Consider the following 25360-nt stretch of genomic DNA (forward strand, 5'->3'; position numbering starts at 1 on the left):
AAACTTTCTGGACCGTCAAGACTGTTGTGCCGCCTCTCATGTGCATCAGCCTTGCAGAGGCCTGTGGCACACTCTCTCACGACCTGGGTATCGAAAGCACCTGAAGAATTTCCTTTCATCTGACAGCTGCATCAAGCTGGTGCCGCGCATTCCGGCCCCATCGTGACAAGCGGTTCTGTTCCAGACTGCGGGTCGTGCTTTCCTGGTAGTATTGGCTGCTAGGAAAGCGTGGTCACACTTTCCCTGTGTCTTCCACGCCCTGCTGCAAACTATTCCATGCGCCGTTGTCGTGTGGCATGATTCTCAGAAGCATTTGGTGGCATAGCAGATGCCAAGCCGTCTGGCGGCGGCGGTTCCCGATTTCCGCGCAGACAATCTGCGGCTGCGTGAGTTGTCAATATTTCAGTGCACAGGGACTGCTCTTGGTCTATTCAAACTCCCTGTTTTCTACACGGTGTCTAGCAACGTTCCGCCAAGCCCACGGCAGCATCGGTCCGCCGTGCAAACCGTGCATTGCCAGCCCCACTCGACTGGCACAGCGTGGCTGCATGCACAGAGCATCGATGCAACCATATCCACCACAACAGTCAGAGCGATGTTTACTCGTTACTCGGATTTCAACAGCCATACAGACGCGTACAAGACCCAGAGTAGTCCTCCACATCTGGCAGGCGGGAGGTTGATGGTATGCACCAGGGTACCTGCAGGGTTTCAGAATACACCGTTGGCGGTTTAACTCAGATAGCTGGCCTTTAAGTATCCTCAAGAAAATAGGAGAAACATTGCAGTGCGCGTGCACCGGCACCAGGTTCACCCTAATTAATGCGTTGGCCGTACGGAGTTCGTTTGCGCCACAATGCTTCCTATCCAAGGTAAGGACAATACGCCAGGGAGCCCCAACATGTTTATGATGGAAAAGGCTTCACACATGATCTGTCCAGGCTTCCCATGAATGATGGCGGCATCGCTTAATAAGCCATTTATTTCGTGCTAGGAGCTCTGTAGCATGGCAGGTGGCCCCGTGTAATAAATGAGGATTTGCATAAGCCGGATCAAGCGTTGTCTGTGCCAGTGTGCGGAAGCACCTAGTGGTGGATGGCGACTGCTTCTTGACCTCGCCTCCACTTGGTACCGCTCGGCATGTGTCAGCTGTCGTGTTACCGGAATTCTACGATGCAAACGTTGACTCCATGAGGAACCAGGTAGAGAAAACAGTTACTCTCATGCGCAGCTGCTCTAAGGGGTGTCAAATGCTTGGCTCCCTGCTTACGTTGCTGCCGTCTTTCAGTCAGCGTCGACTCGACGCGCTTTAAATTTAGGGTTAGAGCTAACGCTCCAACACAAAATATGTGCTTCATCGAGGAAGGAAGGGGCTTGAGTGCCGGCGGGTTTTCTTTTTCGGAACTGTGCCGTTCATAGGGTTTAGTGGTTGTTCTGTGGGCTGTTGTACAGTCCGAGGACTCGCTGAGCATGTGCTCGGACTTCCGTTGCAGTATCCAGGCGTCCATCAAGAGTCGCAGGGTAAGCGATGTTTGCTAGTGAGTGAAAAAAACAGACACCTCATACATACGCACCGTTGGAAAAACCAAGCTTCCCAACTCATCGGGAAAAGGCTCAAGGTGTGACGGAGTGTCACCCAATTGAATCCATTGATTTTTTTGTCGAACTCGGTCACAGAAAGATAGCGGTTGGCTAATTACTTCTCTATTTGGGGTCGACTGTCCTACGTGGTGTGACGCAGCCAGAGTGACTCAGGACTTGGCAAGGACGGATCCGAAGCGGCAGCTCCTGCTGATTTGGGACGCCATGTGTGATTTCGTTTCGGAGCAGTTGCAGCATGGAAAAGGAGTGACCATAAAAGACTTCGGTCAGTTTCGTTCATTCGGTGCATCCGGGGCCGGCGAGCCTAATAGGTACCTCGCCTGTACCATCATAGACGTTGACCCTAGAGCGTGCCGAGTGTCTCCATTGTTATGTGCAGCCGATTGTGAAACTGTCCTCAGTCTGTCCGTTGGTAGACGCTGCCCACACAGAGCATCCTTCTTCGGGGCGCGAGGGGTAGATTTCCTTTGGTACCCGAGTTGCGAGTGTAATAGCACAGGCAAGACGAAATGTTTGATCGGTGCTTGATGTGGCCACTACGCGGTCAAACGGATTACGCCTTCAGCCGGGGGCTGCTGAGGTTTTGTGGAGCTTGACGGCAGTTCCATTATCCCCGTGGCAGAGCTACGCAAAACTCTTAGACAACGCATTGTTCATCCCAGCAAGGCTGTCTAGCACGCGAATGTGCTCGTTTCATGTTGCTATTTGCATGCTTTCAGGGTCCTTCGTATTTGAGAGACGTCTGGAAGCTACGCCCCCCAAAATCCCCGAACTGGGGCACGCCCCAGGGGAAAAAGAAGTGATAATTCCGCGCTTTGTTGTATCTGACACGCTGATGAAGGAACTGACAAGGCAGCGTCCGAAGGAGGATATTCGAAGGCAGCATATCTCAGGGTCGATATTCCAGACGAAGAAAATGACGTACGCATGGATCTCTAGCAACCCAGCGCCCTGACCGGCGTTGTTCGACAGCTGGAATCGCCAGAAAACGAGCAATCATGCAAAAGTTTCTCAGGCAGGGTGACCTCAGCTGTCGGCTTCGACAGCGAACGGGAGGCTTCCCGATTCCGATGTGGCCAACTCTCGTGGGGAGGGTTTTGTCGTTTTGTTGTTATTTGCGCCTGTACGGATACGTGGATGCACTTGTGCCTGGGTGTACGGGAGCAGCAGACAGTGCCACCGATCTGGGCCGCAGAAATGTTTGTTGATTGCACACTGAGCACTGATGCATGCTCGTCGAGTCTTTTATTTTCTACAGTGGAGGGCAGAGAGTAATGTTACACGAATCCAGGTGTGTTATATCCTTAGGAAACTAGTGAAAACATTTTAGCCAGGGGTCAACTGTTGCGGCGCATTCCCGGAGATCTTCCCCAGCGCTTCGGCTGCACGAGAACCACATTACCTCACATTAAGCTCTTCTGTATTCGCCCTTTCTCAAAAAAAACACTCGATAGCGAGAGCATTGGAACTCGTACCCGATGCAAAGACATTTTTGGCCTCGAGCTCCGTAGATAACGCACTCCGATGCTCTCGCAGGAATTCTGCCGATGATCACTGTCTATGCGATGACCTGATTTGAAGCCTTGGTTATGCATTTTTTCAGGTGACGTGGCAGGTGTGTGTGCGATGCTGCAGTGCCATTAACCCCGTTTCGATAGCAGCGGGCTGTTACATGCGACGGGACCTAGTAGCGTCTGCCCTCACCGCGATGTTCCGAGCCATCATTGATCTTGGTGAGTCTTTTCAGGGAGGCGAGACGCCCGTCCATCATCATTCCCAGAGCGCCTCGGGTAAAACCATAGAGTGCCTCTTCCTAAGCCATGGAGACAGGTCATCATTCTTTGGGGATATAGTTTTAGAGACAGGTCATCATTCTTTGGGGATATAGTTTTAGAGAACAACGGATTTTATGCGTGAGCCTCGGCACCGAGGGGATATGAATGATCATTGGGACAAGGGCCGAACGTATTGCACCGCCTTGAGTAACGATTACGGCGCAATTCTATTCGTCGATGGTATTTTCGCAAATGACGAAGCGCCGCTGAACTCGCTTGCCTAAGACCGTTTTAGCACCTCTCAGAAGTTGCCTGCTGTCTTACATGCGGGATTGTTTTTTGCTGGTGACTGCGAGACACCCTGGCAGTCGGCGTTGCAAGAGGGGGAGGGGATACGGTGCATTTTACGGCGCGCATTCCCTAACCAATGCGGGCTAAACACGATTTGTGCGCGCGTGCTTCATGCCACCCACGGTGTGCTTGTTGATACTGTGTATGTTTTATGCTTTCAGTGAGAACAAATTACGATCTCGAAATAAATATGAAGTTTGCAGTCATTAGCATCAAAAACAGAGCCCTGAAGTACAGCTTCCGCAAAGGCATTCAGTTGTCCGCTCAGGTTAGTCCATTTTTCCTTGTCAATTGAACGGGAAGATTCACTCACTAGCGTGAGAAGTCCCTAGCAGCGCATGATCATTGTTGTTTACTTGTGTCCCATTCTTATCCCATCCGGTGGTTTGCACCGCCACATATATATGATCTGCAATTCTAGCACCGCAGTTCCTGCATGGTCTATATCTGGGTTAACTGCAGCGAACGATTGATATGGGTCCTTCTCACGAGAGCGTGCCCGTTTCGCGGCGCTGGCGCGAGACGCACTTGAGCAAGGCCATGGTCGAGTACCTCGGAGACCCGTCGCAGACGAACATGAAACGTAGACGAAAGGAAACAGAAATCCTAGCATCAACGGACCTCTCTTCCATTTCTTCTGTTACATACTCGTCTAAGGCCTGAGTGCCACCAAACTGGCGCCCTCCACTTAGCAGTCGCCGACGCCGTACAGAGATAGAGAATCCGTTACCATGGCCACACCTTGAATATTACTTAGCGTTAAGGCTTCTCACAAGGCAGCGACCGACAATCGTGTTGTCATTGACTACAACTGGATAATTGCGCAACACGGGAAGTCCGCTAACGGCTGCCTGCACCACTCACAATTCTACTACGTGCTGCTGACACCCGTCTCAGCATAAAACCCCCCTAGCAGAATAATGAATAACTGTCACTATTTTCCAGCTGAAACAGAGGCATCTGTGTGAGGCTTCCGTTGCCAGGGTTGAGAAGAAATGCGGCTGACTTAGGAACCATCATGACAACTGCAGTTGAGGGTTTGCCCTCAGCAAGATCAAGTTCCGTTACATCACTCCAGTTACTTAGGAGCAGTTGAACGCAGCGCTTTTGCAAGTTACATACGCTCTCACAAGCTCTGTGCCCATTGAGTTACCCGTCCCCTCTAGTCAAGCGTGCTTCGGACACGTTTTCTGCAAAACGTCCAACGACGTTCACGACGCCCACTGGCTTCCATTCGACAGCACAACAGAAGCCGCCGTACCCTCTCTTGCTCCTGCTAGCACACGGGGTCGCGGCAGCTCCCATAACTTGAGCTGGTCGAATATTGTCCGATTTCCAGCTCCAAGTGACGGGCGCCGTTCACCTGGAGCTGTGTGACACCAGAAACACCATCAGAGTGTTCTCTTAGTTGTTGCTGGCGCCCTGGCCGCCTTGCTGGCCACCGCTCTGAGGGCGACGCTGAGGGTTCTCACGAACCTTGCGCTGCTGAACAGAGCGCACGCGGACGACGCGAGAGTGGATGGCACACGAAATGCAGTAGCACTGCTTGATGTAGAGCTTCGGAAGGGTGTACGCTGCGAATAAAAAACGCACACAGAGACACATCTCGCGTTTCCTGTGCTCAACAGTCATACCGGTACCACCCCTTGACTGAGGCTGTGACTTTACGGGTTCCCTTACTAATACTTCAGCGAAAAGCGCAGCGATCGAGAGGCGCAACGACCGAGGCAACACCACAGTCTCGAACAGTGATCTGCATGTCACTCATGATCCACGCAGTCAGGCCGCTGCTTGACAGACTTGGATTCCTCCACGCGAGTACAGCCTTGGTTTGCTGAACCTGATGCGAGCCAGAACATTGAAGCCTCTCTCCCACGTATAACATGGCGCCTTCATGAGCATGAAAGCCGAGACAAACACACACGATGGAACACTTAGTCACTACGACCAACAAATACTGCATCCATGGACTCTCCCCCGGAGACTTCCACGCGAGCTCCGCTTCCGGCATCACCGAGCCCGAGACATCGAGGAGCTACTGGCCCCCCCCTCAGTAAACCCACATCGCTTCGACATGTCTCAGTTCCTAGTCAGGCGTCCAAACCGGGCACATTCCCAGCCGCTTCCCACGGCAAACGCTCCCCCCCCCCCCCCCCCCCCCCCCCCCCCCCCCCCCCCCCTCTGTTAACGCGCATGGGGATAGCTAACATGCCCTTAAACCAGTTGACACCGGCCGGTTTTCCATCAAAACAAGACGCCGTCCCCAGCCATCTGCAGTGCTACAGAGATGTAGCAAGGCTTCCCATACTTCTTGCGCAAGAGAACCTGATGGGCCCGTACGTATGCTGAGCGTGCATGACATGCATGCGGCGATCCCACGTTTAATCCCGTGTGCTGGCACCTTCCTCCCCCAGAATTCCCACTGAGAAGAAATCCATGAGAGTCCTTTGGCCTGGCTGATCTGGCCATTACACTGCCGACACATTCCGGCTCCCGCATCGCGGAGGCTTTCTCAGACTTTCCACACTGGGCGGCCTCCCGCGCTGCTGTCTTCGGCTTACTGCTGTAAACAGACGCTTCACGAAGATCTCTCTGAGACGAGGCGTCGACAATGTTACGAACGTTGAATCTCTTGATTGCCTTGTCCTTGGGGCACGCACGACCACAGTTGCTGCAGCGGACAACAGCGTTGTGGCCGCGACCGTGTTTCGCGCGCCCTGCGTTGCGCCGCTTCGTCGGCATCTTGACCAAAAAGGGAGAGACACTTGAGCAGAGAGCAACGAAGGGGAGACGACGCAAAAGGTATCAAGAGAGAAGAAAGCACAGAGGGAACAGAAAAGGACACGAAGTGATCTTTTTCCTCAAGGGTGAGGAGCCATCGTTCCCGAAAAGGACCCCTCTCTTACTCATCGTTTTCCATTTCCCCCCTCATGCATGTGTACCCTATCCGATTTCGGGGCGCATATAGATGTTGCCGTTGTGGGGACGGTTGCCTGCCTGGGTGGGGCACGCCGAATAAAAGCCGAATCTTGCCAGTCCGATTGTGTTGGACATCATCAGTGTGATCCGGTCACCCGAGTACTTGTCTGTTCAGCGCAACGCAAATTCAGCACATGTAGTGCGGCTGTAGGGTTTGTTCGAAAACTAGTCTCTTCGTGCGTGACAGAGTAACCGCAGCGAGCGAGTGGCGGTTCTGAGTAATTCCAGTATGTTTTTCATCTCATGCAAGCGAAAGGATTTTCCTTCAAGCTCTCAGACGAAACTCTCAGGGTTGACACCACCAAGGTGGAGTGACTTCAGGGGCTGCCTCCTGTATATCGCCCAGAGCCGGCCCGATGCGTGCCGGTAGCTGCTTCAGAGTTATCACCCTCTCTTCCCCCATCCTCCTTTCCCCATATCGCGTGCAGTTGCCGTCATTTTTTGTGACGTATCCGTTTAGATATAGCCGTTTTGTGTCATCCACTGCTTCTCCTTTTGCCTCGACCGTCCATTGCGAGTGCGCTGTCTCGTCTCTGCCTCTGACGCATCGCCCGGTGAGACATAACATAAGAGTCGCACCGTCTGTGCCTGCTGCACTGCCTGCTTTGCACCTTCCTAGCAAACCCAGCTGCTCGACTTCAAGTTTTCATGCCGCTAGACCCTCGTGTACCGATCAGCCCCTCCGCGCATCGCCGAGACGCGATATAGACAACGATCCGTCGTGCTCCAAACTGAACGAGGAAACCATGGCGACAGCCGCGCAGTCTGACGCATCAAAAATCGTTGTATACGACCCGGAGAACGTGTTCAAGAAGATTATTGAGGGCACAATTCCCTGCCACAAGGTATGGAGCCTCTTTTAAGTTGGTATTCGCCGGAACTTGGCAATATTCCTTCAGGCTTACAATTCAAAAATGACCCAGAAACTACACAGTGTATGCGTATCTGTGTATAGGCCTCTGCGATTTTCATTCATACACAGTCATATATGCTTGCCAAGAAAAATGAAGATATGCCGCGGACCGGAGCTGGGAGCTGCCCCGTCATCGACTTCGCACCACAGCCGTAGCGATTCAGAAAATATTGGCAGCACGACACGTGAGCGTCACAGTCAGGCTCGCGGGGGCATGGGGGACGGGGAATTTGGTCTTGACGTCAGAGTGCATGCGACGCTGCAGCCGACGTTTGACTTTTTTAGTAGGGAGGCAACGAGTATGAATCGCAAGACTGGAACCCTGAAAAAACGAGAATCCAACTTGACCGAGGGCGCAGCAACCATTATGACTCACATACCGAGGAGAACCGGCGCTGCGATTCGACTTTGCCTTTTGGTTTGCTAGTCCCCTGGCGGTAGCCTGCAAAATCCAGTTATTTTCGTTGACGTACCGCCGGCCTTTATGCGGTTGGAATGCATTCAAGAAGCTAGGCTGCTTCGCGCCGGAGGGCCTCTACTCCGCAGCTGGAGTACACAGGCACTCTTCACGGCGTCCTGCCAGTCTGCCAGATGCCGCGCGGCTTCACGACGTCAGCATGTGTCGCCTGCTGTGGGGTGCCATGCCCTCAGATTTTCGAGACAGAACACGTCATTGCCATTCTGGACGCCTTCCCTGCAGTGGATGGCCACTCCCTGCTCATACCGAAGGCCAATGTTGCCTCCGTCTTCGATCTCGACCCAGAGACGGCTGCCAACATGTACAAAGAGCTGCCCAGGCTCTGCAGGGCCGTTCAGGAGGTAGGCGTGCCCCCCGCTGGGAAGGAGATTGCTGGATGCGCTGCGGCTAGAAGATTGACCCGGTGTGGGAACGGGAAATGAACTCGTACGTCTAGGAGGCTACTGGATACTGGACGCTTACAGGAGAGAAACGTATGCCGACTCAGCCTACGCTGCGACGTGTGGGCAAGGAAGGGGGGGGGGGGTAGGGGAAAGGCGACCGGGGAAGGGCAGCCTTTCGCGCGACTCTTCGGTTCGCCGGAGCAGGGATATGTTTGAGCTGGTGTTTGCGGCGTGACGATTCGCGCTTAGTTCCGTTTGTTGGGGAATTAGGCTTGAGTTGCATGTTTGACGCTCGTTCTCTTGCGTCTGATTCCTCCCTTCCACAGGCCACAGGCTGCGAAGGCGTGAACGTGCTGCAGAACAACGGACGCGCTGCAGGTCAGGTTGTCTTCCATGCTCACGTGCACGTAGTCCCACGGTACTCTGGCGACCATCTGTTCAAGCAGTTCGCCAGCTCGAAGGAGATGATTGATGCGGCGAAGGCTAGGGAGGTTCTTGAGAAAATCAAGTCGCACCTGTAAACGCCTGCGGACGGGCCGACGGGATTGGTCCTGGAGGCCTCGGAACTCAAGTGAATGCCATCCCGTCCTCGCGATAACGCGGATGACTGAACAGAATTGGACATATTTTGAAAACTGTGGGTGTCCCTTCAGTCAACTCCCGTTGTCAGTAACCTAGATTCATGTGAAATAGCTTTCAATTAAAACGACAGACGCTCCACCGCCCCAAGCCACGCAAATTCCGAGGTCGCAGGCGAGCCAATCGCGGTCAGGGAACGTTACGCGCATCGGAGATTTGAGAGACGCAATGACGCGTGCAAAGTCCACTGGGCAGAAAAGAGGACAGGCAGTCTAGAGGCCTCCTGGCTTCGTCCATGCGAGGCACTCGTACCCTCCTTCACGGTGGAAGTAGACTTACCACTGGCAGCAGCATCAGCATCGAGTGTCTCCGCATTTGCACCACCACGGTGCGTGCACGCCGTATTTGAACAAACCATGCGGGTGGACGAGTAGAAGGCCACGGCCCAGCCGCGCCGGTCATTCCTCACTCCACAGCTTTCGCAGAACAAGGAAGATACGAAGAGTGGCTTTGTCACAGCGTACGAAGCTACGGTGTTTGTAGTGCAGGCGGTCTGTATATCCGTGACCCCTAGCTGCTGCTGGTGGGCGTAGTCGCCCACCTAGGATTCACGTCAACGGCGGCGCCAATGTTCTAGTCCTTGCCATGCCGCGTACACATACACACTGCCAGCGCGGACATGCCTGTGGTTGCGACTGGAATAAAGCTGCTTCCAGGAGAGCTTTCACGAGAGCTGTCGCTGTCACAGGTTGCAAGACGAACAAAGCCGGTGTTCTAGTAGACTTAGGTACCGTCAAGCCCCACGAAAACCGCTGCGCCAGCGAGAACGGGCGCGCAGTTACTCGCAGAGCTAGCTGCTTGTGTCCCGCGGTGCTCAGCCGGAGATCTACACAACGTACACGGAGCCGGTAAACATCTAGAGGGTGATTCATATGACACTTCTCTGAAAGGTGACTCGGATTCACGTGCTGCACAAACTAGCTTTCCAGCGGTAGCTACTGACTTCCCGGCGTCTCCACAGGGTTCACAAGACATCTGAGCCTTTTTTTTCGCTCTGGCAAATGCAACATAAATACGCGTGACACAGCAGCCGCGTGCCATGCCTGACCATGACCCGTCTGAAGCGCATTTTGTTTGCCAGTGCGCACCATCGGGCCCTATCCTGTGGGAACGGAGCCCGAGCGCGGAATCGACTCACTACGTCGAGCGCATTGACGCCGAAGGTGGTTCCTTCCATCTGGCTCTGAAAATACTGTGGCGCACCTGTGTCCTGCAGTTCATCCTGCACGTCGCTTTCCCAGACACTGTGGTTCCCGTCAGTCGCCCCCGTGGCGTTAGTGACATTCACAAGAAGTGTTTTCGCTTTTCGGTACCTCCATTTCGACCGACCAGGGACTGCGGCATGACAAAGCAAAGGTCGCTTTAAACTCAAACTTTCTACCTCAAAAAGTATTCACTCCCTCCAATCGTAAAAAGCTTTCACGGCACGTCTCTTACTTGACACAGAAACGAACACCCGTTTTCTCGCTGGCATGCTTTGTTTTCTACAGAAGTCGTTTGACATGGGGGCAGACGACATGGCATCTCGACTCAAAAGCTTCAGCAGGCCACCTCTTATCGCATGCGTAGAGCTCACAAGCTGTGGCAACTGTTACGCCAAATGACGGAAACCCATTCAAGCCTACAAGCGAACATGCTTGTAGGTAACCAAAACCAACACTGCAAAACTGCACCTCTGGATACAAATGACCTGGTTTCCCCTTCCCACACACACACTCAGACTATTGTGCTCGTGGCCTCTCCCTCCTCTGGTAGCTCCTCGATTGTACAGGCGAGTGCCTGACACACACCTCATCGCCCTGCTGACGTCGGACAGCTGCACTCGCCCTCTGAAATCCAACGCAGCTCGAAATGCTTTCGCGGGGAACTCACGAGAACCAAGAGCTCGCAAGAGATGAGAAGGCAAAAGCGAGTACGCTGTGAAAGCTGCAGCGTCTCGACAACAGCGCAGCTACTCCTGAAATGCCTCCCTCGTGTCGACCAGATGACATGCTCACGCGGCATTAGACCACTCACCCGCCAGCTTTCTGCATATCCAAAAAGTGTCTGTGTAGTGCGCGCGACCCGCATCACCACCCGATATCTTACAGTCTTCTTACACACAACTCGCACTGCACTGCTTCTGCATTCTTTCGCTGGTTCGTATCGCTTCTACCAGATCCCCAACAGCCTCCAGCGGTGCTCGCCATGCCGTCCCCGCTCGTCCGTTTCCAAACTGCATACCGTCCCCCCTTTGGGCCACCTTACGCTCTCCACGTTTTCTGTTGGGCATCTATTTGAAGCTGCTTCAGTTTCCGCTTCCCTCATCACCTGCCTCAGCGCGGCAAACTTTATTCAGAGGGTGTCGTCTGCTGCAGCAGCTTCCGACCGCGGAGAAAATGACGACGATAAACATATGGGAGAAGACGAGACAAAAAAGACCAATTGGGGCGAGTGTGAAGGAGAAGGAGACACGTCGGCTTCCACACGCGCTTCGCCGTCACGGTCCTTTGACTGTCGCTCGCCATCGTCTTCCGGGCACCCTTCTCGCCTGACACCGAAAGACGAGAGAGAGTCGCATCACAAGCAGGCAGAGGCGAAGAGCCGGGTCCAGAAGGGAAACAAGGCTGGCCGTGTCGATCCGGAAGCTGCGGCAGGCAGGCGCTCTCGCCCCTGAGAACGAAAGACCCGACAAACAGCGAATAAATGCCTACTTTAAACACCGCAAACAAAGCGACTCATCCGCAAAACACTGAACTCATGCCTGGACGCAAGCACGAGCTTCGAGGCGAGGAAGAAAAAACAGAGGGAAACAAATCGGAGTGGCGAAATGTGTTCTGCGTCCTGCCGGCCTTTTCCACTGCGCGGCCTCACACCGGTGTCTCTGCAAGGTCCACGAGGAGCCACACGTCCCAGATACAGTTCAACGCGATAAAGCAGATCTAACCCCACCGTGCAATCGGAGGAGAGGCCGCATCAACAGAGGATTCCTCCTTACTTGAGACTTCCATCGGCGTCGGTGGCGTCACCGGACTGGCTTGAAGACTCCGCACAAGAGCTTTCGGACTCGACAGGCGGCGCTGAGCTGCTCAGTAGGATGGAGGCTCTACACGCAGCCGGCGCCGCGCCGAAGGGCGAATTCGAGGACAGCGGAGAAAAGAGAGAAGCACGAAGCGGCGGCTCCGTGGGGAAAAAGAAGAATGAATCACGTGAGGGATTAGAAATCAGAGACGTGGACTCGAAGGCACTGCAGGGCAGATACGTATGGGCTTCGCTGGAGGCCAGATGGAGGCCGACGGAGACTTCAGGCCTGAACAGAAACCGCAACAAACCGCCAGCCACGCTGACAAACACATTCCCCAAGTAGTCGCCCCTGCAAGACTCGGCGCGCGGTTCATGTGCGTCTCAGCCCCTTGCGCACAGGCTCAGGACTCCCTCGAACTTACTGCAGCGATCCAAGAAGGGTTCGCAGGCGACGCAGGACGCGGTGCCACGGAGAAGACGACTGAAGAATCTCGGCGAGCTGCTGCAGTGCGGTTGCCCGCACCTTCGCTTTGTGAGAAAACCACTCATCTGGCGTCTTCTCTCTAAGCCCTCTCTTCGCCTCCGGGGCTCCCTCCGCATCCGGCGCCCGCGTGCCGCCTGTGGGCGCCGGTTTCAGCGTCCTGCCGTCAGCCGCGTCTCTATTTTCCTCCGCACAGTTCCTCCGCCTCGCCTCCATCGCCGGTCCCTCCGCGCCTACAACTCTGCGCGTCGCCTCCCGCCCGCGCAGGGAGGCGGCTCCGCTGCTCCAAGCACAGGACGCGGGCAGGAAGGAGGAAGAAGAGACCGCAGGCGACCAAACCCCCAGAAGAACGCCCCTCTGAAGCGCCCGCACGCGTTGGCGCTGGCGACACGCGAGCTGGCGCAGCTGCGCCTCCTCCGTCCCTTCGCCCACGGCGCCGGGCAGGGTGAGACGAACGTCGTCGTGGCTTGCGCCGGTAATTTTCGCACCCCACCGCTCTGCACTTGTCGCCTCGAGCCACGCGCAGCCTGGCCGCTGCCCTCGCAGGTCCAGTCAACTGACGAAGGGATCTGAGTGAAGGCGAGGATGCGAGCCACGCCGGGAGCCACGGCGGCGGCTGGGCGACGGCGTCCTCCTTGTCCAGCATTTCCCCTGCCTCCGCCATCCCTTGTTAAGAGGCGCTGGCGTCTAAGTCAACGCTCTCGATGTCCTTTTCACTCTCGCATGTACCGGCCTGTGCACCGCGGTGTCTTCCGCGGGCCTCGCATCCCCCTCGCTCAGAAGCACCTCCCCCGCGTCTTTGTCGGTGGGCGCCTCTGCTGGGGCATCTGCTTCTCGAGAAGCACTCCAGGCCCGCTGCGGTGTCCGCAGCGAATGCAAGGCGAGCCGGCAGCAGCGGCAGCAGCCCAGCTGCTCAGCGAGCCACGTTAGGAGCGGGTGGCGGGGCCGCAGGAAACTAGACAGACAGACGCTTTCCAGTGCTGCGAGAGCTCGCACGTGCGCAGACAGACGCGCGCATGAAACGGCGACGCCTCGACCACAGCGGGCACTGCGAGCTGACCCGGTCGCGGCGCCGGACGCGGACGAGAAAAACCACCGTGGCTACCCGATGCCGGCGCGCAAGGCACTCGACAGAGCGAACGCGCAGATGAACACACTGCGGACGACCCCCCGAAGGAGGAAGCGAAGACGCTAACGAGGAACCAGACGCGTGTACCTGCCGCCCTGCTTCCGCACGACAGCGGAGCCCGACTGTGTCGCGCGCGTAGAGGGCGAGAAGGAGCTTGACATGGCTGCAGCGTCCTGTAAAAGGCGAGGACAGGACTACGGTACTCGACTGCAAACACGCGAGGAGATCCGAGAGCTCCACAAAACGGTAGCCTTGCCCGGCGTCGTCGCCGTCCGGCGGCCGTCGGGTCTTCTCTCCGCGGCCAGTTTCAAAAACCGCGCGAGAGCGACGTCGATTTGTTCGCGGACATGGTCACTTACGCGCCGAAGCAGGAACTGGGCGAGCGCGTGTGTAGATTCGTCCACTTGTCTATTGACTGTGGCGCGCAGAAAATGCGATCGCGGGACTGCGCCGCTCTCCACTACGCGGACGATGTCTTCAGCCGCACGCACCGCCGTTTGCCCACACGGAGTGTCTGCCGCCGCTGCCGCTGTGCGCTGTACTCGGTCTGCACACGATGCGCAAACAAACTCCACACTCTCGTTCTCCGAATGCTCTCGACGGCCTGGGGCGCACGCTGGATGTGCGAACTGCATGCCGCAAACTGAGCAGCAAAGCAGCTCCCCCAGAGACCGCTCCACTGTGGGCGCGTCGCCAGCGCCTTCTGCCGGAGATGGCGCCGCGCCTCCCAGCTTGTGTGAAGCCCTCTGGTGGACCTCCATCGTACAACCCGACTGCGGATCTTCACCCTCGTCGCCGCCTTCTCTGTCGACTCGAAGGCAGCGCAGGGCAAACCAGGCTGCAGTCTCTGCGACGACCTGGCCGCCATCGCACTCGATGCAGTGAGCGCCCCGCGCCCGCCGGTGCCGCAGCAACACGCCGACAAGGCAAAGCAGACTGGTGGCCTTCACCATCGCCGCTGATCCGCGGCGCGGAAAGAACAGAAGACCTCCGCGAGCGCGTCGCGACGGCGCGGAGAGGAAGGCTCTCCACCCGCAGGCACGGTGGGAGGGCCGCGCCAAAGAGAAGAAGTCGGTAGTGGCTTCGATGCGAGCGACCTCGAGTTGACGCGAGCCGACCTCTGCCCAACAACGGCGGACAGACGGACGTCGACTCCTCCCCGTCGCTTTTCCCCTCTCGGCGTCGCGCGCCGGGCTCCTCCCCGTCCAAAGCCCGGTCGTGTAAGCTTCTTGGGAAGTGCCCAGCCGCTGTCGATTTTCCCGTTCGCCCTCCTTCCCCCAGCGGTCTCTGCTTCCCGGTCCTCGTCTGGCTCACGGCGTCGCGGCTGCTGCCGTCTGGCTCACCGCCGGCTGGGGCCCTCACGGTTCTGCTGTCCCTGGAGACTAGCCCGTGACTTTCAGGGCTCGCAGAACTGACCGACCTGCCAGGGGAGGAAGACAGCCGCGGACGGCGCGTGAAGCCGCAGGCGTGCTCCAGCCTCCGCGACGCACTCTGCAGCTCCAGCGAGAGAGGCCGCTGCTCTGCGACGGTTGCCAAGGCGCACTACACGAGGCACTCTGTCGTCAACGGGCGTCTTCCCCGCTCTTCGGCTTCGCGCCAGTCGTCGCAGGGATCTGCCGCGCCTCCTCCCGCCGCGTCTCGCGTGCGTTGCCCTCTCGCCGCGCGACAAGACGACCGCGGCTCCGCGGACTTGTCGCTCTGCCGCGAGCTCAAGGAGCGACTCTGAAAGGAATACCGAGCGTGAGAGGCGGGTGGAGAAGAGTGCCGCCGAAACCTGCGCGGTGGTGCGCCCTGCCGCCTGCTTCCCGAAGTCGTCTCGCTCTCGTCCGCCCCTCGCTGGGTCGTTCGACTCCACTCGGCGGCCTAGAGCACGAACCTTGTCGTCCTGTTCCGCGCCCCAGGCGCGTCACCGTCGGAATCCGCTGCCAGGAGCTCGGAAAGCGAGGGCCGCGGGCAGCCCGCGTAAGAGAACCTCTGAGTTCGCCGGCGCCGGTGCCGGCGCAGGTCGCGGGCGCGGCGCTGCGCCACGCGCGCCTCTTCTTCCGCCTCCAGTTGCTGCGCCTTCGCTAACTGAACTCGCAGTTAGTGACAGCTTGCGCACGCATCGGCTCAGGTCCACGCCATTCAGAGCGCCCGCGAGTTCCAGCGTCTTGGTCGGCACCGCGACATCCGACGGCACGCGGTGGTGCGCCGCCGGCTCCTCGACGAACCACGCGGCGAGGCTCCGCGACACACTCGACTCCTACGCCTGCGCACACACGCCAGAACGCGCAAACGCCACACCCCACTGCGCGAGAGCCAGAAGTGACGGAGAGACGCAGTACAATCACATCCACGTGCGGCGAAATGCGCCACAGGCTCCAAAGGCCCCTGCATCTGCATGCCTACTGTAGTAGCCGCGCTGCCTAGTGAGCAAACGGGAATGACATTTCGGGCTCCGAGCCGCGGCAACCACGCCGGAAGTGACGATTCTTCGGATGGCGCTCGAGCGAAGACGCTTCGGCGACCTACCTCCGCGGAGAATGCGTGCGCGCCAAGGCGGCCCGAAAGTGCCTGCCACTCCACGCGCCAGGCCTGAGTGCGCGAAACGCAAAAACGCGGCAGACGTCTGGGTGCAAGAAGAAGCAAAACCAATCTTGCAGCAGGGCACAGACAGCGAAGGAAAGCCTGAAGCGTCCGAGAAAGGCCACGCCACGGAAGAATCTAAACGATAAGCAACGGCGAAATAAAGAACGCGAAGGGAAGCGGGCGGACCACGGAGAGAGTGAGCGAGGACAGCCATAATGCCCATTCCATACGAAAAAAAAAATATTCGGGTTTAGAGTTGGGATCTACTTGACCCGATTGTTGCGGGTCCCCTCTTGGAAAAGAGGCTCGAGTCGCACCACCACTCCAGCACGCCTACCTTGAACCGTGAGTCAAAAAACGCCCTCGGCACGCCGTCCGCTGACTCGTAGTCAGAAAGGTGACTGTTTGTTCCTTCGTCTTGTGTCATTTCTCCGTCAATGCGCTCCACGTGCATTTCTCTTTCTCTGTGTTCGCTGCTTCTTTCTCTCCCCGGGCCTAGTCGCCGACTTCTCTCGCTACCGTCCCTGGGGCTGTCGTCGGGGCCCAGTTCTCACGCGGCTTCTGCGGGCTCGCGGCCGCCATCTGAGGACATGCGAGACGGCGACGAGGTAAGCTGACGAGGCGCGGAGAACGGGAAAGGCGTCGCTCCTTCAGCCCGATGAAACCCGAAGAGCGGAACGATTTTCCTCTCGTGCAGCTCCCGCAGGGCGAGAGGAAGAACCCTTTCAGCGTCTTGCATTCGGTCACCCAAAGACGATAGCGTATCCTCGTGGATGAGCCGCGCAGGCGCGGGCAGTTCGAAAGCTGGCTCCACACTCTCCGCCGCGCCTCTTTCGCGCTTGAGGCGCGCTAGCAGCTTGGGCCGCCCAGGCGCTAGCTGCCGCACAGACAGAGGCCGTCATTGCTCCGTCCATCTCTTGTGATTCAGCTCTGCGCCCTTCTCTCTCCGCGCCGCTCCTTCCGCTCTCGCGCTGTGCACTTGCATGAGGGGCTCCGTCTGTCTGCGCTTCTCGCGTCGCCGCTCGCCTCCGGGTCTTCCTCTCGCTCGGTCTGACCCTTCCCGTGTGGATTTTCTTCATCTCTCTGTTTCTGTTCGCGGGGTGAGGTAGTCGGCGGCAGTCTCAGGGACCTGCGTAAGGCTCGCGTGGCTGCCCTCGATGAGACTCGGGAAGACGCCAGAGAAGAGGTGAGTGGCGGCGCGGGGCGAGCCAGGGATACGGCCGCAGACAACAAAGGTGAGAGGGAGGACAACGAAGGCGACGAGGCTGAAGGAGGAGTCAAATGCCGCCACCGCAGCCGCCGAGATCCCGTTAGAGACCCCTCGCTTTCATCGAACCAGTCGACCGCGGCCTTCCCTTCCTCTTCGCCTTGCCCTCTTGATGTGCAAAGTTGTTCGCTCGGGAGCAGCCCTCAGGTTCGCCCTTGCCCGCTCGGGACTGTTTCTGTTTCGGTCGTCCTCTCTCCGGACCCTCTGGCGTGTCATTTTTCCTGTCCGCCGGCTCGCCTCCGACCTGCAGCACGGCCTCCTGAGTGCCTCGCCCAATCCGTTCTTTCGCTTCGCCTCCCTCTCGCCGCGCAGCAGCCTCGTCCTCCGCTCCCTTCTTCGCTCTCTCTCCCCTCGTGTCTTTCTCAATGTGCTCCTCTTTCTCTTTGTCGCCTTCCGCCCCAGGGCCCAACGCCTCCACCGACGCCTTGGCCCGCCCGCCAACGCCCCAGGGGCTCTGTGGGCGGCGCCAGGGACACGCTCCGAGCGCGGAGGCAGCCGCGCAGGCGCTGCACGGGGGGCACGAGTCTGCTGAATCGAAGAATCTGAGCCTGCTGCCTGCACTGCGTCCGCCGCAGGCGCGACGGCGCTCGCTGAGGCGCTGACCAGCTCACGAAGCTGCGCGAGCGGCTCTGTACGCGCGGCGGACGTCTCGGCCGACTCCACCGCCACAGACGCACCCGGGAGATGATAGCCAGCTCCGTTGGCATGTTTTCAACATCAGATACCAGTACGGCGAAAGCACCGGTACATCTGGCGACAAACTCTGACGGGCACGTGTCTGTCCGGAGGGCCAGGAACTACGCAGAGCCTCGTTCACGAGACTCAGCGAATTCACTGCACTGCTTTGCATCTGAGATGTCGTGCACCGTTTAGCATATTACCTGATTCCCACGGGCTCTCGCACACCGTACGCGAACTGTATGCTCACTGTGAACCTCCAAGCAGCCAAAAGTGACGACACACAGCCCCACGGGGAACACAAAACAGATTGACCGACCCGGGATTGTTTGGTGTCTGGCTGCTTCACTCTGGGTTTTGCCTCACTGCGGCAGCTATTCCCGTGACTGAAGCCGCTACATTTGTAGGTTCGCTATGTGGTGAACCCTGACGCGGCGCAACGAGGAAGGTGCGTGTGTCTAAGGACGAAGCGCCCCGCAAGCGAAGCTGGCGGATAGACGCGTTGCCGCGGGTGACAATTTAGACGCGGCAAAACTATAGGGAAGCCGAACGCAGAGCAAAGCACCCGGGAATGCCTGCGTATAGCGAAACAACTCGAACGGCCAACGTCTTTCACATGGGCAGCGAAATGCCCTAACAACGAAATGGCGCGCGAGACGTCTCCGCTTCAAGCCTGCAACTGCTTTCTCGGCGCCGCTCAAGCGATGACGCACTGCAAGCGAACTCACCCCTCCTCATGTCGGTAAACGAGCCACATTCACAGTACGCACACGGTAGAGGGGAAGAGCCGGGTGTGGGATGGAGTGTACGCGGGGGTCGCGACGACGGCTGCAAATACGTTTGCGGTGGACTGACGGTTTCCGAGCGCGCGACCGAAAAGGGGAACCGGTTTTGTTCGCCGGCTTTAGAGCTTGTCATTTTCGCTGGGCGGCGCGCGCAACTTAAGATCGACAGCAATCGCTAAATGGTCTGACGGATACGCGTGGCAAGGCAGCCCGCCGTGCGCGCTCACAGCCTCTTCGCTGACTCCAGGCAGGCGCGCCGCCACCTGAAGCAGGGTAGCCACACAAAACATCCACGTAAAACAAAACATGCGTGTCGCGAGACCAATCAAGAGAGAGGAATACGGAAGCGGCGGGAACCCCTCACCGAAAAATCGAGCCATTTCAAGCAGAATACTGAAAAAACGGCAGCGTGCGCCGAATCGAAAAGCCCCGGTTGACCTGATCTCAATGGGCCTCATGCCGTCCGCTGCCCTTTGCGGGATCTTCGAATACCTCTGCCCTCGAGGAACTGCGACGTTCCATCAAACACACTTCAGCTCCTTGGCTACTCGCCACAACCGCCTCCTCTGAGACTGAGCGCTACAGAGCCCACCCCCCCTCTCCCCCTCCGCACCCGTGGCGGATCCCACCACCTTGCCAGCCTCCATTTAGCCGCCTGCCAGGCCCTCACCTCGAAATCCCCAGACGCGTAGATATAGTCGAGGGTCGCGCGGAAGCCGCAGACGAAATTCGAGAAGGCGAGCGGCGCGGCCGCGTAGCAGTCCTGAAGGTCGAGCCCTCCCGGAAGCTGTAGAGCCACTCCCGGATTCGCGACGTTTTCTGCTGCACTTGTCTCTTCTTTCCGGCCTGCTGTTGTCTCCTCTTGCTCTGGGGCTTGCGCAGGCGAGGTAGCCGCGGACGCCGCATCCGAAAAGGCAGCAGGAGCGGCGCGAGGCGAAATGTGGTCGTCGGAGACATTCTTCGCTGTGCCCTTGGCACCTGCCTCGGGTGCGCCACCGTTCGCCTTTTTATCGCCTTGCTCCTCTTCTTCCTCGGCGCCTGCGTCTTCGTCTGCTTCCCAGCGGAACGACAGCCCTGCACGCAGCGGCAGTGGCGCCCAGAACGGGGGGCGTCTGGCCTACAGGCTCTATTTCGCCGCAGCGACGGGCCTCCGCAGCCTCCACCCGCAACTCGCCCCCCCCCCCCCGCCCCCCCCCCGCGGCGCGCGCCTACCGTCGAGCCAGTCGTCAAGGTGCGCAGGCACGCCTCCGTCCTTCAAGAGTTTGATGCCGCCCGTGCCCGGCTGGCAATTGAAGTCTCCGCAGAGGACGACCGACGGGAGCTGCTCCGCAGCAAACGCTTCTCGGAGGTCTTTGATCACATGCGACATCACGTAGAGCTGGAGAAGGCGGACGTGCTGCAACGCGGAGGAAGGCGAGATCGCAGAAGACGATGAGACCAGACTCGAATGCATGTGAACCAGACGTCCAGCAACGAAGTCTTCATTCCATCGCCTCGTCCGCAGCCCCGACGTCCCTGCCCTAACCGCCCATGAGGACTCTCGACTCCGACAGCATTACATGCGCTTATGTGTGTACAGAAATACACTTATATAGAGTTACAGCTTTACATAAGCGACTTCCCTCTGCCCCCGTTTCTTCTTTCCGACGGGAAATGAAAAGACGATTCAGACGAGTACGCGTTTCAGACTTACGCGAGCATACGGATGGAAGAACAGATGGGTATTCGCGACGATCAGCGTCCGCGGCAACTCTGGGTTCTCTCCTTGCGCCGCCTCGCGGCGCTTCAAAACGGCGTACTGCATGACAGTCGTCAGGTTCGGAAGCACCTCGCTCTGCGAAGAAACAAACAACAGTGTGACAAAGTTGTCACCCCCCACACGGCTCTAAGCAGACGTGCAACTGTGTTGAGTCTGAGAGAGAGCTTGAGGGAGCAGACGACAGATACGCTCACGTAGCATAGTGAGCAACTGCGCGTGCGCCCGCAAGAACCAGGGTTTTGCTTGGCTCTCCATCTGCTGCCTCTGCGGCCTCAGAGACAACAGCACAGACAGATGTGAGGCACTCGCGCGCACATGCAGATGCGCCAACACGAGGGCGTCGCTGACTTACCTCGAAACGAGGCCACTTGTGGCGCAGCTGAGCGCGCAGGTCATCGAACCGCGGGTTCTCCTGGACAGTCAAGATAGCCAGAAAACGACGGATACTCCGAGGTACGCAACAAGAAAATAGGCCTAGATAGCCAAGTGCGCGCACGCCAGCTCGTCGGTAAACGCGCACACACGGCCAGGTCTGCGTCCGCTTTTTGATTGGCATATGTGCGCCAGTGCATGTCATATCCGTCACGACCTTAATAATAGAAATCCCTCTGCCCGTAGCACGCCTGGACACGCCGATTTTTCTTTTGTCGTCTGCCGCCACGCCCCCGATTCTGAAGCGCCTCACCAGAAATTCCTTCTGAAAGACGATGTGGCCTTCCTTGAGCACAGAGAACATGTTCCTCCGCACGAGCAGCGCACAGCCCTCCTTGACTCGCGCGTTGAATTTGCAGTGCAGAAAAGTCTCGTAGTCCTCTTTGAACAACGGGGCGAAGAACGACGAGTAGAGCGACGACGAGCTGGCGAACACACGCAGGGCGAGAGACACGCATATTGCAGCTCCACATGTCGTCTATCTAGAACTATACTAGATAGGATTTTCTTTCATAATTAATGGGATCCAAATGGACCTACAGTTGGATCCTGAGTGACTTCACCTCCCTTGAAGCATACGCAGGATGTTCAAACTCAAAAATGAATACGTTTCAGTGTTAACTCGCGAAGTACCACGACCGCAGATACTCTAATATGTAACGCCGTTCATGAAGAGCAAAAGAGCTTCCTTTGTTATATTCGTACACGGTGTTCATCCCGCAGCTCTCATGGCACTGAGCACGTCACCACTGAAACGGCGCCCGCGCCTGGCGACCACCTCGGAGGCCGGCGAAGAGCTCCTCTCCGGGACGCTCACCACTCCTGAAGCGCCACAATGTCTGCGTCGAGCAGTCGCAGCTCCTTCCCCAGGAGCGCGCGGCGATGGTGCAGATCCAAGTGGTGACCGCTGCAGTAGGGATACATGGCTTGCACAGCGTGCGGCGTCCGCGCGTAGGCGCCTGCGAGGATGTTGAAGCTGCACACGCGAAGGCCGCCGCTCGTGGAGGACGGCCACGCCGGCGAATGGACGGTAGGCGCAGACGCAGCCTCGCGCGTGGGAGGGCGAAGCGCCCGAACGCGCTCCACGTGCCACGCTAGGGCTGGGCAGACCAGGACCGGCGGCAGAACGAGCGTCACGGCAAACGCGCGATACTGCGGATGGTAGGCTGGAGGCACACATCGGAGACTGACACTGGTACAGGCCTCGGCGCAAGGAGGGGACGAGAGGCGGGCCGCTGAAAGCCGCTCGAGATGTCAAACGCTGCGCATGCACACCGACGCGCGTGGGTGACAAGAGGTCGCAGCAAAAAGGCCGGCACGGTGCATGTCGCCTCAACGGCGCTCCACAGATATCCGTGAGCATCGGCCTCTGCGTGGCCTCCGAGAACGCGTCCCGTCATGCAGCAGCAACTGAACCCTCTCTCTCTGCGGCGACTTTCGCGCGTCGTCGTGGGAAGGCAACTCTCGCGGGTGCTTCAGAACCGCGCTCACCTGTCACGGCAAATATCTTTCCTTCGTCCGACGCAGTGGGTGTGTAGTGCTGCGCGAACCCAGAGTAACAGAGTCAAACGCAGTGAGAGAGTCAGAGAACTGCGGCTGTGAGCAGGAACGACATGCGCGCGCGACAGAGGCCGGTAGACGCCCCAGACGCGTGGAACTGCTGAGGCGCCAGTGAACCAGGAACGAAGCCGCACTCACAACTACGGCAATGCTGTGCGCACCCGAAGAAGTCCTGACCTCGCACCGCTGTTCCGCTTTCACCTGTGCGAGGTGCCCATCCGCCCTCCCTTATGCACTCATACATTAAATACATACGGACACATAGGCGTGTGCACGTTGTGAAGGCATGTACGTAGACAGACAGAAACAGCTGTATGTCGATCTACCCATGCGCAAATCTCACTGCGCGCGTGCACCGCGCTAGCCTCTCACCCATCCTCGATGAATCACTGCCCCATCTGGTCCGCTGTCGGCGTAGCGCCTGCATCAACAGAAGAAGACACAGAGAGTTCGCGGAGACATACAAAGCCGCGAAGCGCAGCACGGCGTGCAGCGGAAGCCCTCAAACCCCCATCACTGCCCTTGAAAATGCCTGTCAAGCATACCAACAAAGAAGATTCCGCGCTTACCATTCGATAACCATGTCGTCTTCGCTCGCGTGCTCGGTGGCGAGACACACGAGGACGGGGCACCTGAGGGCAAGCGCAGCGAAGAGAAGCAGCAAACACCAAGCCAGCCTGGGGGGGGGGGGGGGGGGGGGGGGGGGGGGGGGAAGGGGGGGGGCACGTGCACTGGTAGATGAAGAAGGGAGCGTCTGCCAAGTTATCCGCGAAGGCCCACGCGGAGAGAAAAGGAACTCGCTTGCAACGCCGACACTCACCCTGTATAGACAGCCTGCGGCACGTAGATGCTGCGCACGACCGGCGGATCCCAGACAACGCGCAGCGCGTACTCCACGCCGTCTTCAAGGCGCGACGGTTCGCCTGTCCTGGATTTCTTTTCTGCGAGGGTGTTCTGCTCGCCTCGCTCTTCCGCTCCATCAGACGAAACAGGCCGAGGAGCGGAAGATGAAAAGCAAACAAAGGCCCCCCGCTCGAAGGCGGCGCCGCAGGCGTCGTCGCCCGAGGCGACAGTCCCATCCTTGCTGAACGCATGCAAATAGGAAGAAACAAAGTGCAGGAGAAAAAACGCGACGAAGCTCCAATGCTCAACTTCGCTGCCTCTGCGTCAGCACTGTAGCAGGCACATTCATCTGTGGCATACGAAAAACCGAGAAAGCAGCGAACATCGAAGGTCGCTTCTGTAGACCGCTTGCGTAGAACATGTCTACGCGTGCACACGCGGGCGCATGAGATTCATAGACCTATATTTATACGTCCTTGCCTAACACTGCATTAGCAAGCAGGTTCGCGTATAGAGTTTTCTTTCGCAGGGAACGCGTACGAGCAGGAGGAGACAGAAGCAATACCCGTGCGCAGTATCATATATATATATATATATATATATATATATATATATATATATATATATATATAGGGTTTAGGTATATATATATATATATATATATATATATATATATATAGGGTTTAGAGTCCCAAAACTCTTCCATATATATATATATATATATATAAATATGCCCTACCGTCTGAGGTAGAGTTGGGGGAGATCTTCAGCCTGCTTTGTGGCTGTGTTCGCCTCGGGCGAGAGGCCCTCGCCGAAGGCTGCGGTGCTTCCACTTGGTGATGAAGTTTCATCTCGCTTCCTTTCCTTCCTGGACGCCTTTGTCTTGGCAGTTTTGCCTCCCTCCTTTTCCTTTTTCTGTGTCGCCTTCTTGCACGAGATCCTCAGCCGCTGCAGAAGGCGCTCCAGGGGCTCTGAGAGAAACGACAGCAGAAGCGCTCGAAAGCAGGACAGCTCATCCTCTGGAGCCTCGCGCAGTCTCGCAGGTCTGCCGCGGAAAGACAATTCTGCAGATCCTCCTCAGCGGGAGGATGCCGGCATGCAAGCGACACAGAGGAAGAATGGACCCCCAGTCCGAAAGACAAAGCAGCTAGCAAGGCCTCCAGCACAGAATCCCGATGTGCAGATGACAGATACCAGAGAGCAGAGGCTCTTCCCCCGATGATGCAACGAGTGCTCGTTATGCAGCGCCAAGCGCTGCCCCTGCGACAGGCAGGGGGGTCAACATTTGATGGGGGAAAGACTTCAGAGCGCACACCAGACAGGCGACGAGAGGAAAATGAGCCCTTCAAGAAGAGATATAGCCTACCGTCGCATGAGCGGTCGAGGTTGATTCTAGACCCCTGCCACACGAAGGTCAAGAGAAGCTTTCTGTCCGCGGAATTCTGAGTCACGAGGAGATCGCTCAAAACGCGGCGGCCACTCTCCATCCTCTCGGCGTTCTCCGGCGACAGCGGCGCGGCAGGAGGCGAAAGGGAAAAGAGTCGTCTTTTGCAGTCAGATACAGACAAGCCCGAACGCGAGAAAAAGGTTCGCGGACTGAAGAAAACCGTGGAAGACCGAGGTAGACAGGAGAGCGCGGGGTGAGCCGCAGGCGCCGCGCGAGGGGGCGAAGAGAAGACCAGCGAGGGACGAGGCGTGCACAGCGCTAAAGCATCCCGCGAACTGCCAAGGACTC

The 25360-nt window shown here is 57.6% G+C and overlaps 6 protein-coding genes across 6 annotated transcripts; 2 read left to right on the forward strand and 4 right to left on the reverse strand.

Annotated features, from left to right (window-relative positions):
- Positions 1–856: 856 nt before the first annotated feature.
- BESB_046760 (uncharacterized protein) lies at positions 857–4023 on the forward strand (the record flags this gene model as incomplete). Its single annotated transcript, XM_029363127.1, has 6 exons — positions 857–872; positions 1420–1521; positions 1742–1867; positions 2322–2523; positions 3238–3335; positions 3890–4023. The coding sequence occupies 6 exons, from the start codon at positions 857–859 to the stop codon at positions 4021–4023; spliced, it is 678 nt and encodes a 225-aa protein (XP_029220493.1).
- A 1109-nt stretch (positions 4024–5132) lies between these two features.
- BESB_046770 (ribosomal protein RPS26) lies at positions 5133–6470 on the reverse strand (the record flags this gene model as incomplete). Its single annotated transcript, XM_029363128.1, has 2 exons — positions 5133–5302; positions 6290–6470. The coding sequence occupies 2 exons, from the start codon at positions 6468–6470 to the stop codon at positions 5133–5135; spliced, it is 351 nt and encodes a 116-aa protein (XP_029220494.1).
- A 983-nt stretch (positions 6471–7453) lies between these two features.
- On the forward strand, positions 7454–9002 carry BESB_046780 (putative Hit family protein involved in cell-cycle regulation; the record flags this gene model as incomplete). The annotated part of the gene is made up of 3 exons (XM_029363129.1): positions 7454–7552; positions 8272–8439; positions 8808–9002. The coding sequence occupies 3 exons, from the start codon at positions 7454–7456 to the stop codon at positions 9000–9002; spliced, it is 462 nt and encodes a 153-aa protein (XP_029220495.1).
- Positions 9003–11454: 2452 nt separating this feature from the next.
- On the reverse strand, positions 11455–16755 carry BESB_046790 (uncharacterized protein; the record flags this gene model as incomplete). Its single annotated transcript, XM_029363130.1, has 9 exons — positions 11455–11650; positions 12098–12409; positions 12546–13138; positions 13334–13459; positions 14093–14853; positions 15150–15253; positions 15644–15975; positions 16245–16307; positions 16639–16755. The coding sequence occupies 9 exons, from the start codon at positions 16753–16755 to the stop codon at positions 11455–11457; spliced, it is 2604 nt and encodes an 867-aa protein (XP_029220496.1).
- An 856-nt stretch (positions 16756–17611) lies between these two features.
- On the reverse strand, positions 17612–18418 carry BESB_046800 (uncharacterized protein; the record flags this gene model as incomplete). Its single annotated transcript, XM_029363131.1, has 2 exons — positions 17612–18158; positions 18246–18418. The coding sequence occupies 2 exons, from the start codon at positions 18416–18418 to the stop codon at positions 17612–17614; spliced, it is 720 nt and encodes a 239-aa protein (XP_029220497.1).
- A 732-nt stretch (positions 18419–19150) lies between these two features.
- On the reverse strand, positions 19151–25112 carry BESB_046810 (endonuclease/exonuclease/phosphatase family protein; the record flags this gene model as incomplete). The annotated part of the gene is made up of 13 exons (XM_029363132.1): positions 19151–19294; positions 19702–20105; positions 20244–20427; positions 20725–20865; positions 21143–21202; positions 21476–21647; positions 22040–22388; positions 22714–22762; positions 23155–23203; positions 23352–23414; positions 23603–23866; positions 24365–24596; positions 24992–25112. The coding sequence occupies 13 exons, from the start codon at positions 25110–25112 to the stop codon at positions 19151–19153; spliced, it is 2232 nt and encodes a 743-aa protein (XP_029220498.1).
- Positions 25113–25360: the final 248 nt, after the last annotated feature.

The sequence above is a fragment of the Besnoitia besnoiti genome, chromosome III (genome assembly GCF_002563875.1).
Source record: "Besnoitia besnoiti strain Bb-Ger1 chromosome III, whole genome shotgun sequence".
Classification (NCBI taxonomy): domain Eukaryota; phylum Apicomplexa; class Conoidasida; order Eucoccidiorida; family Sarcocystidae; genus Besnoitia; species Besnoitia besnoiti.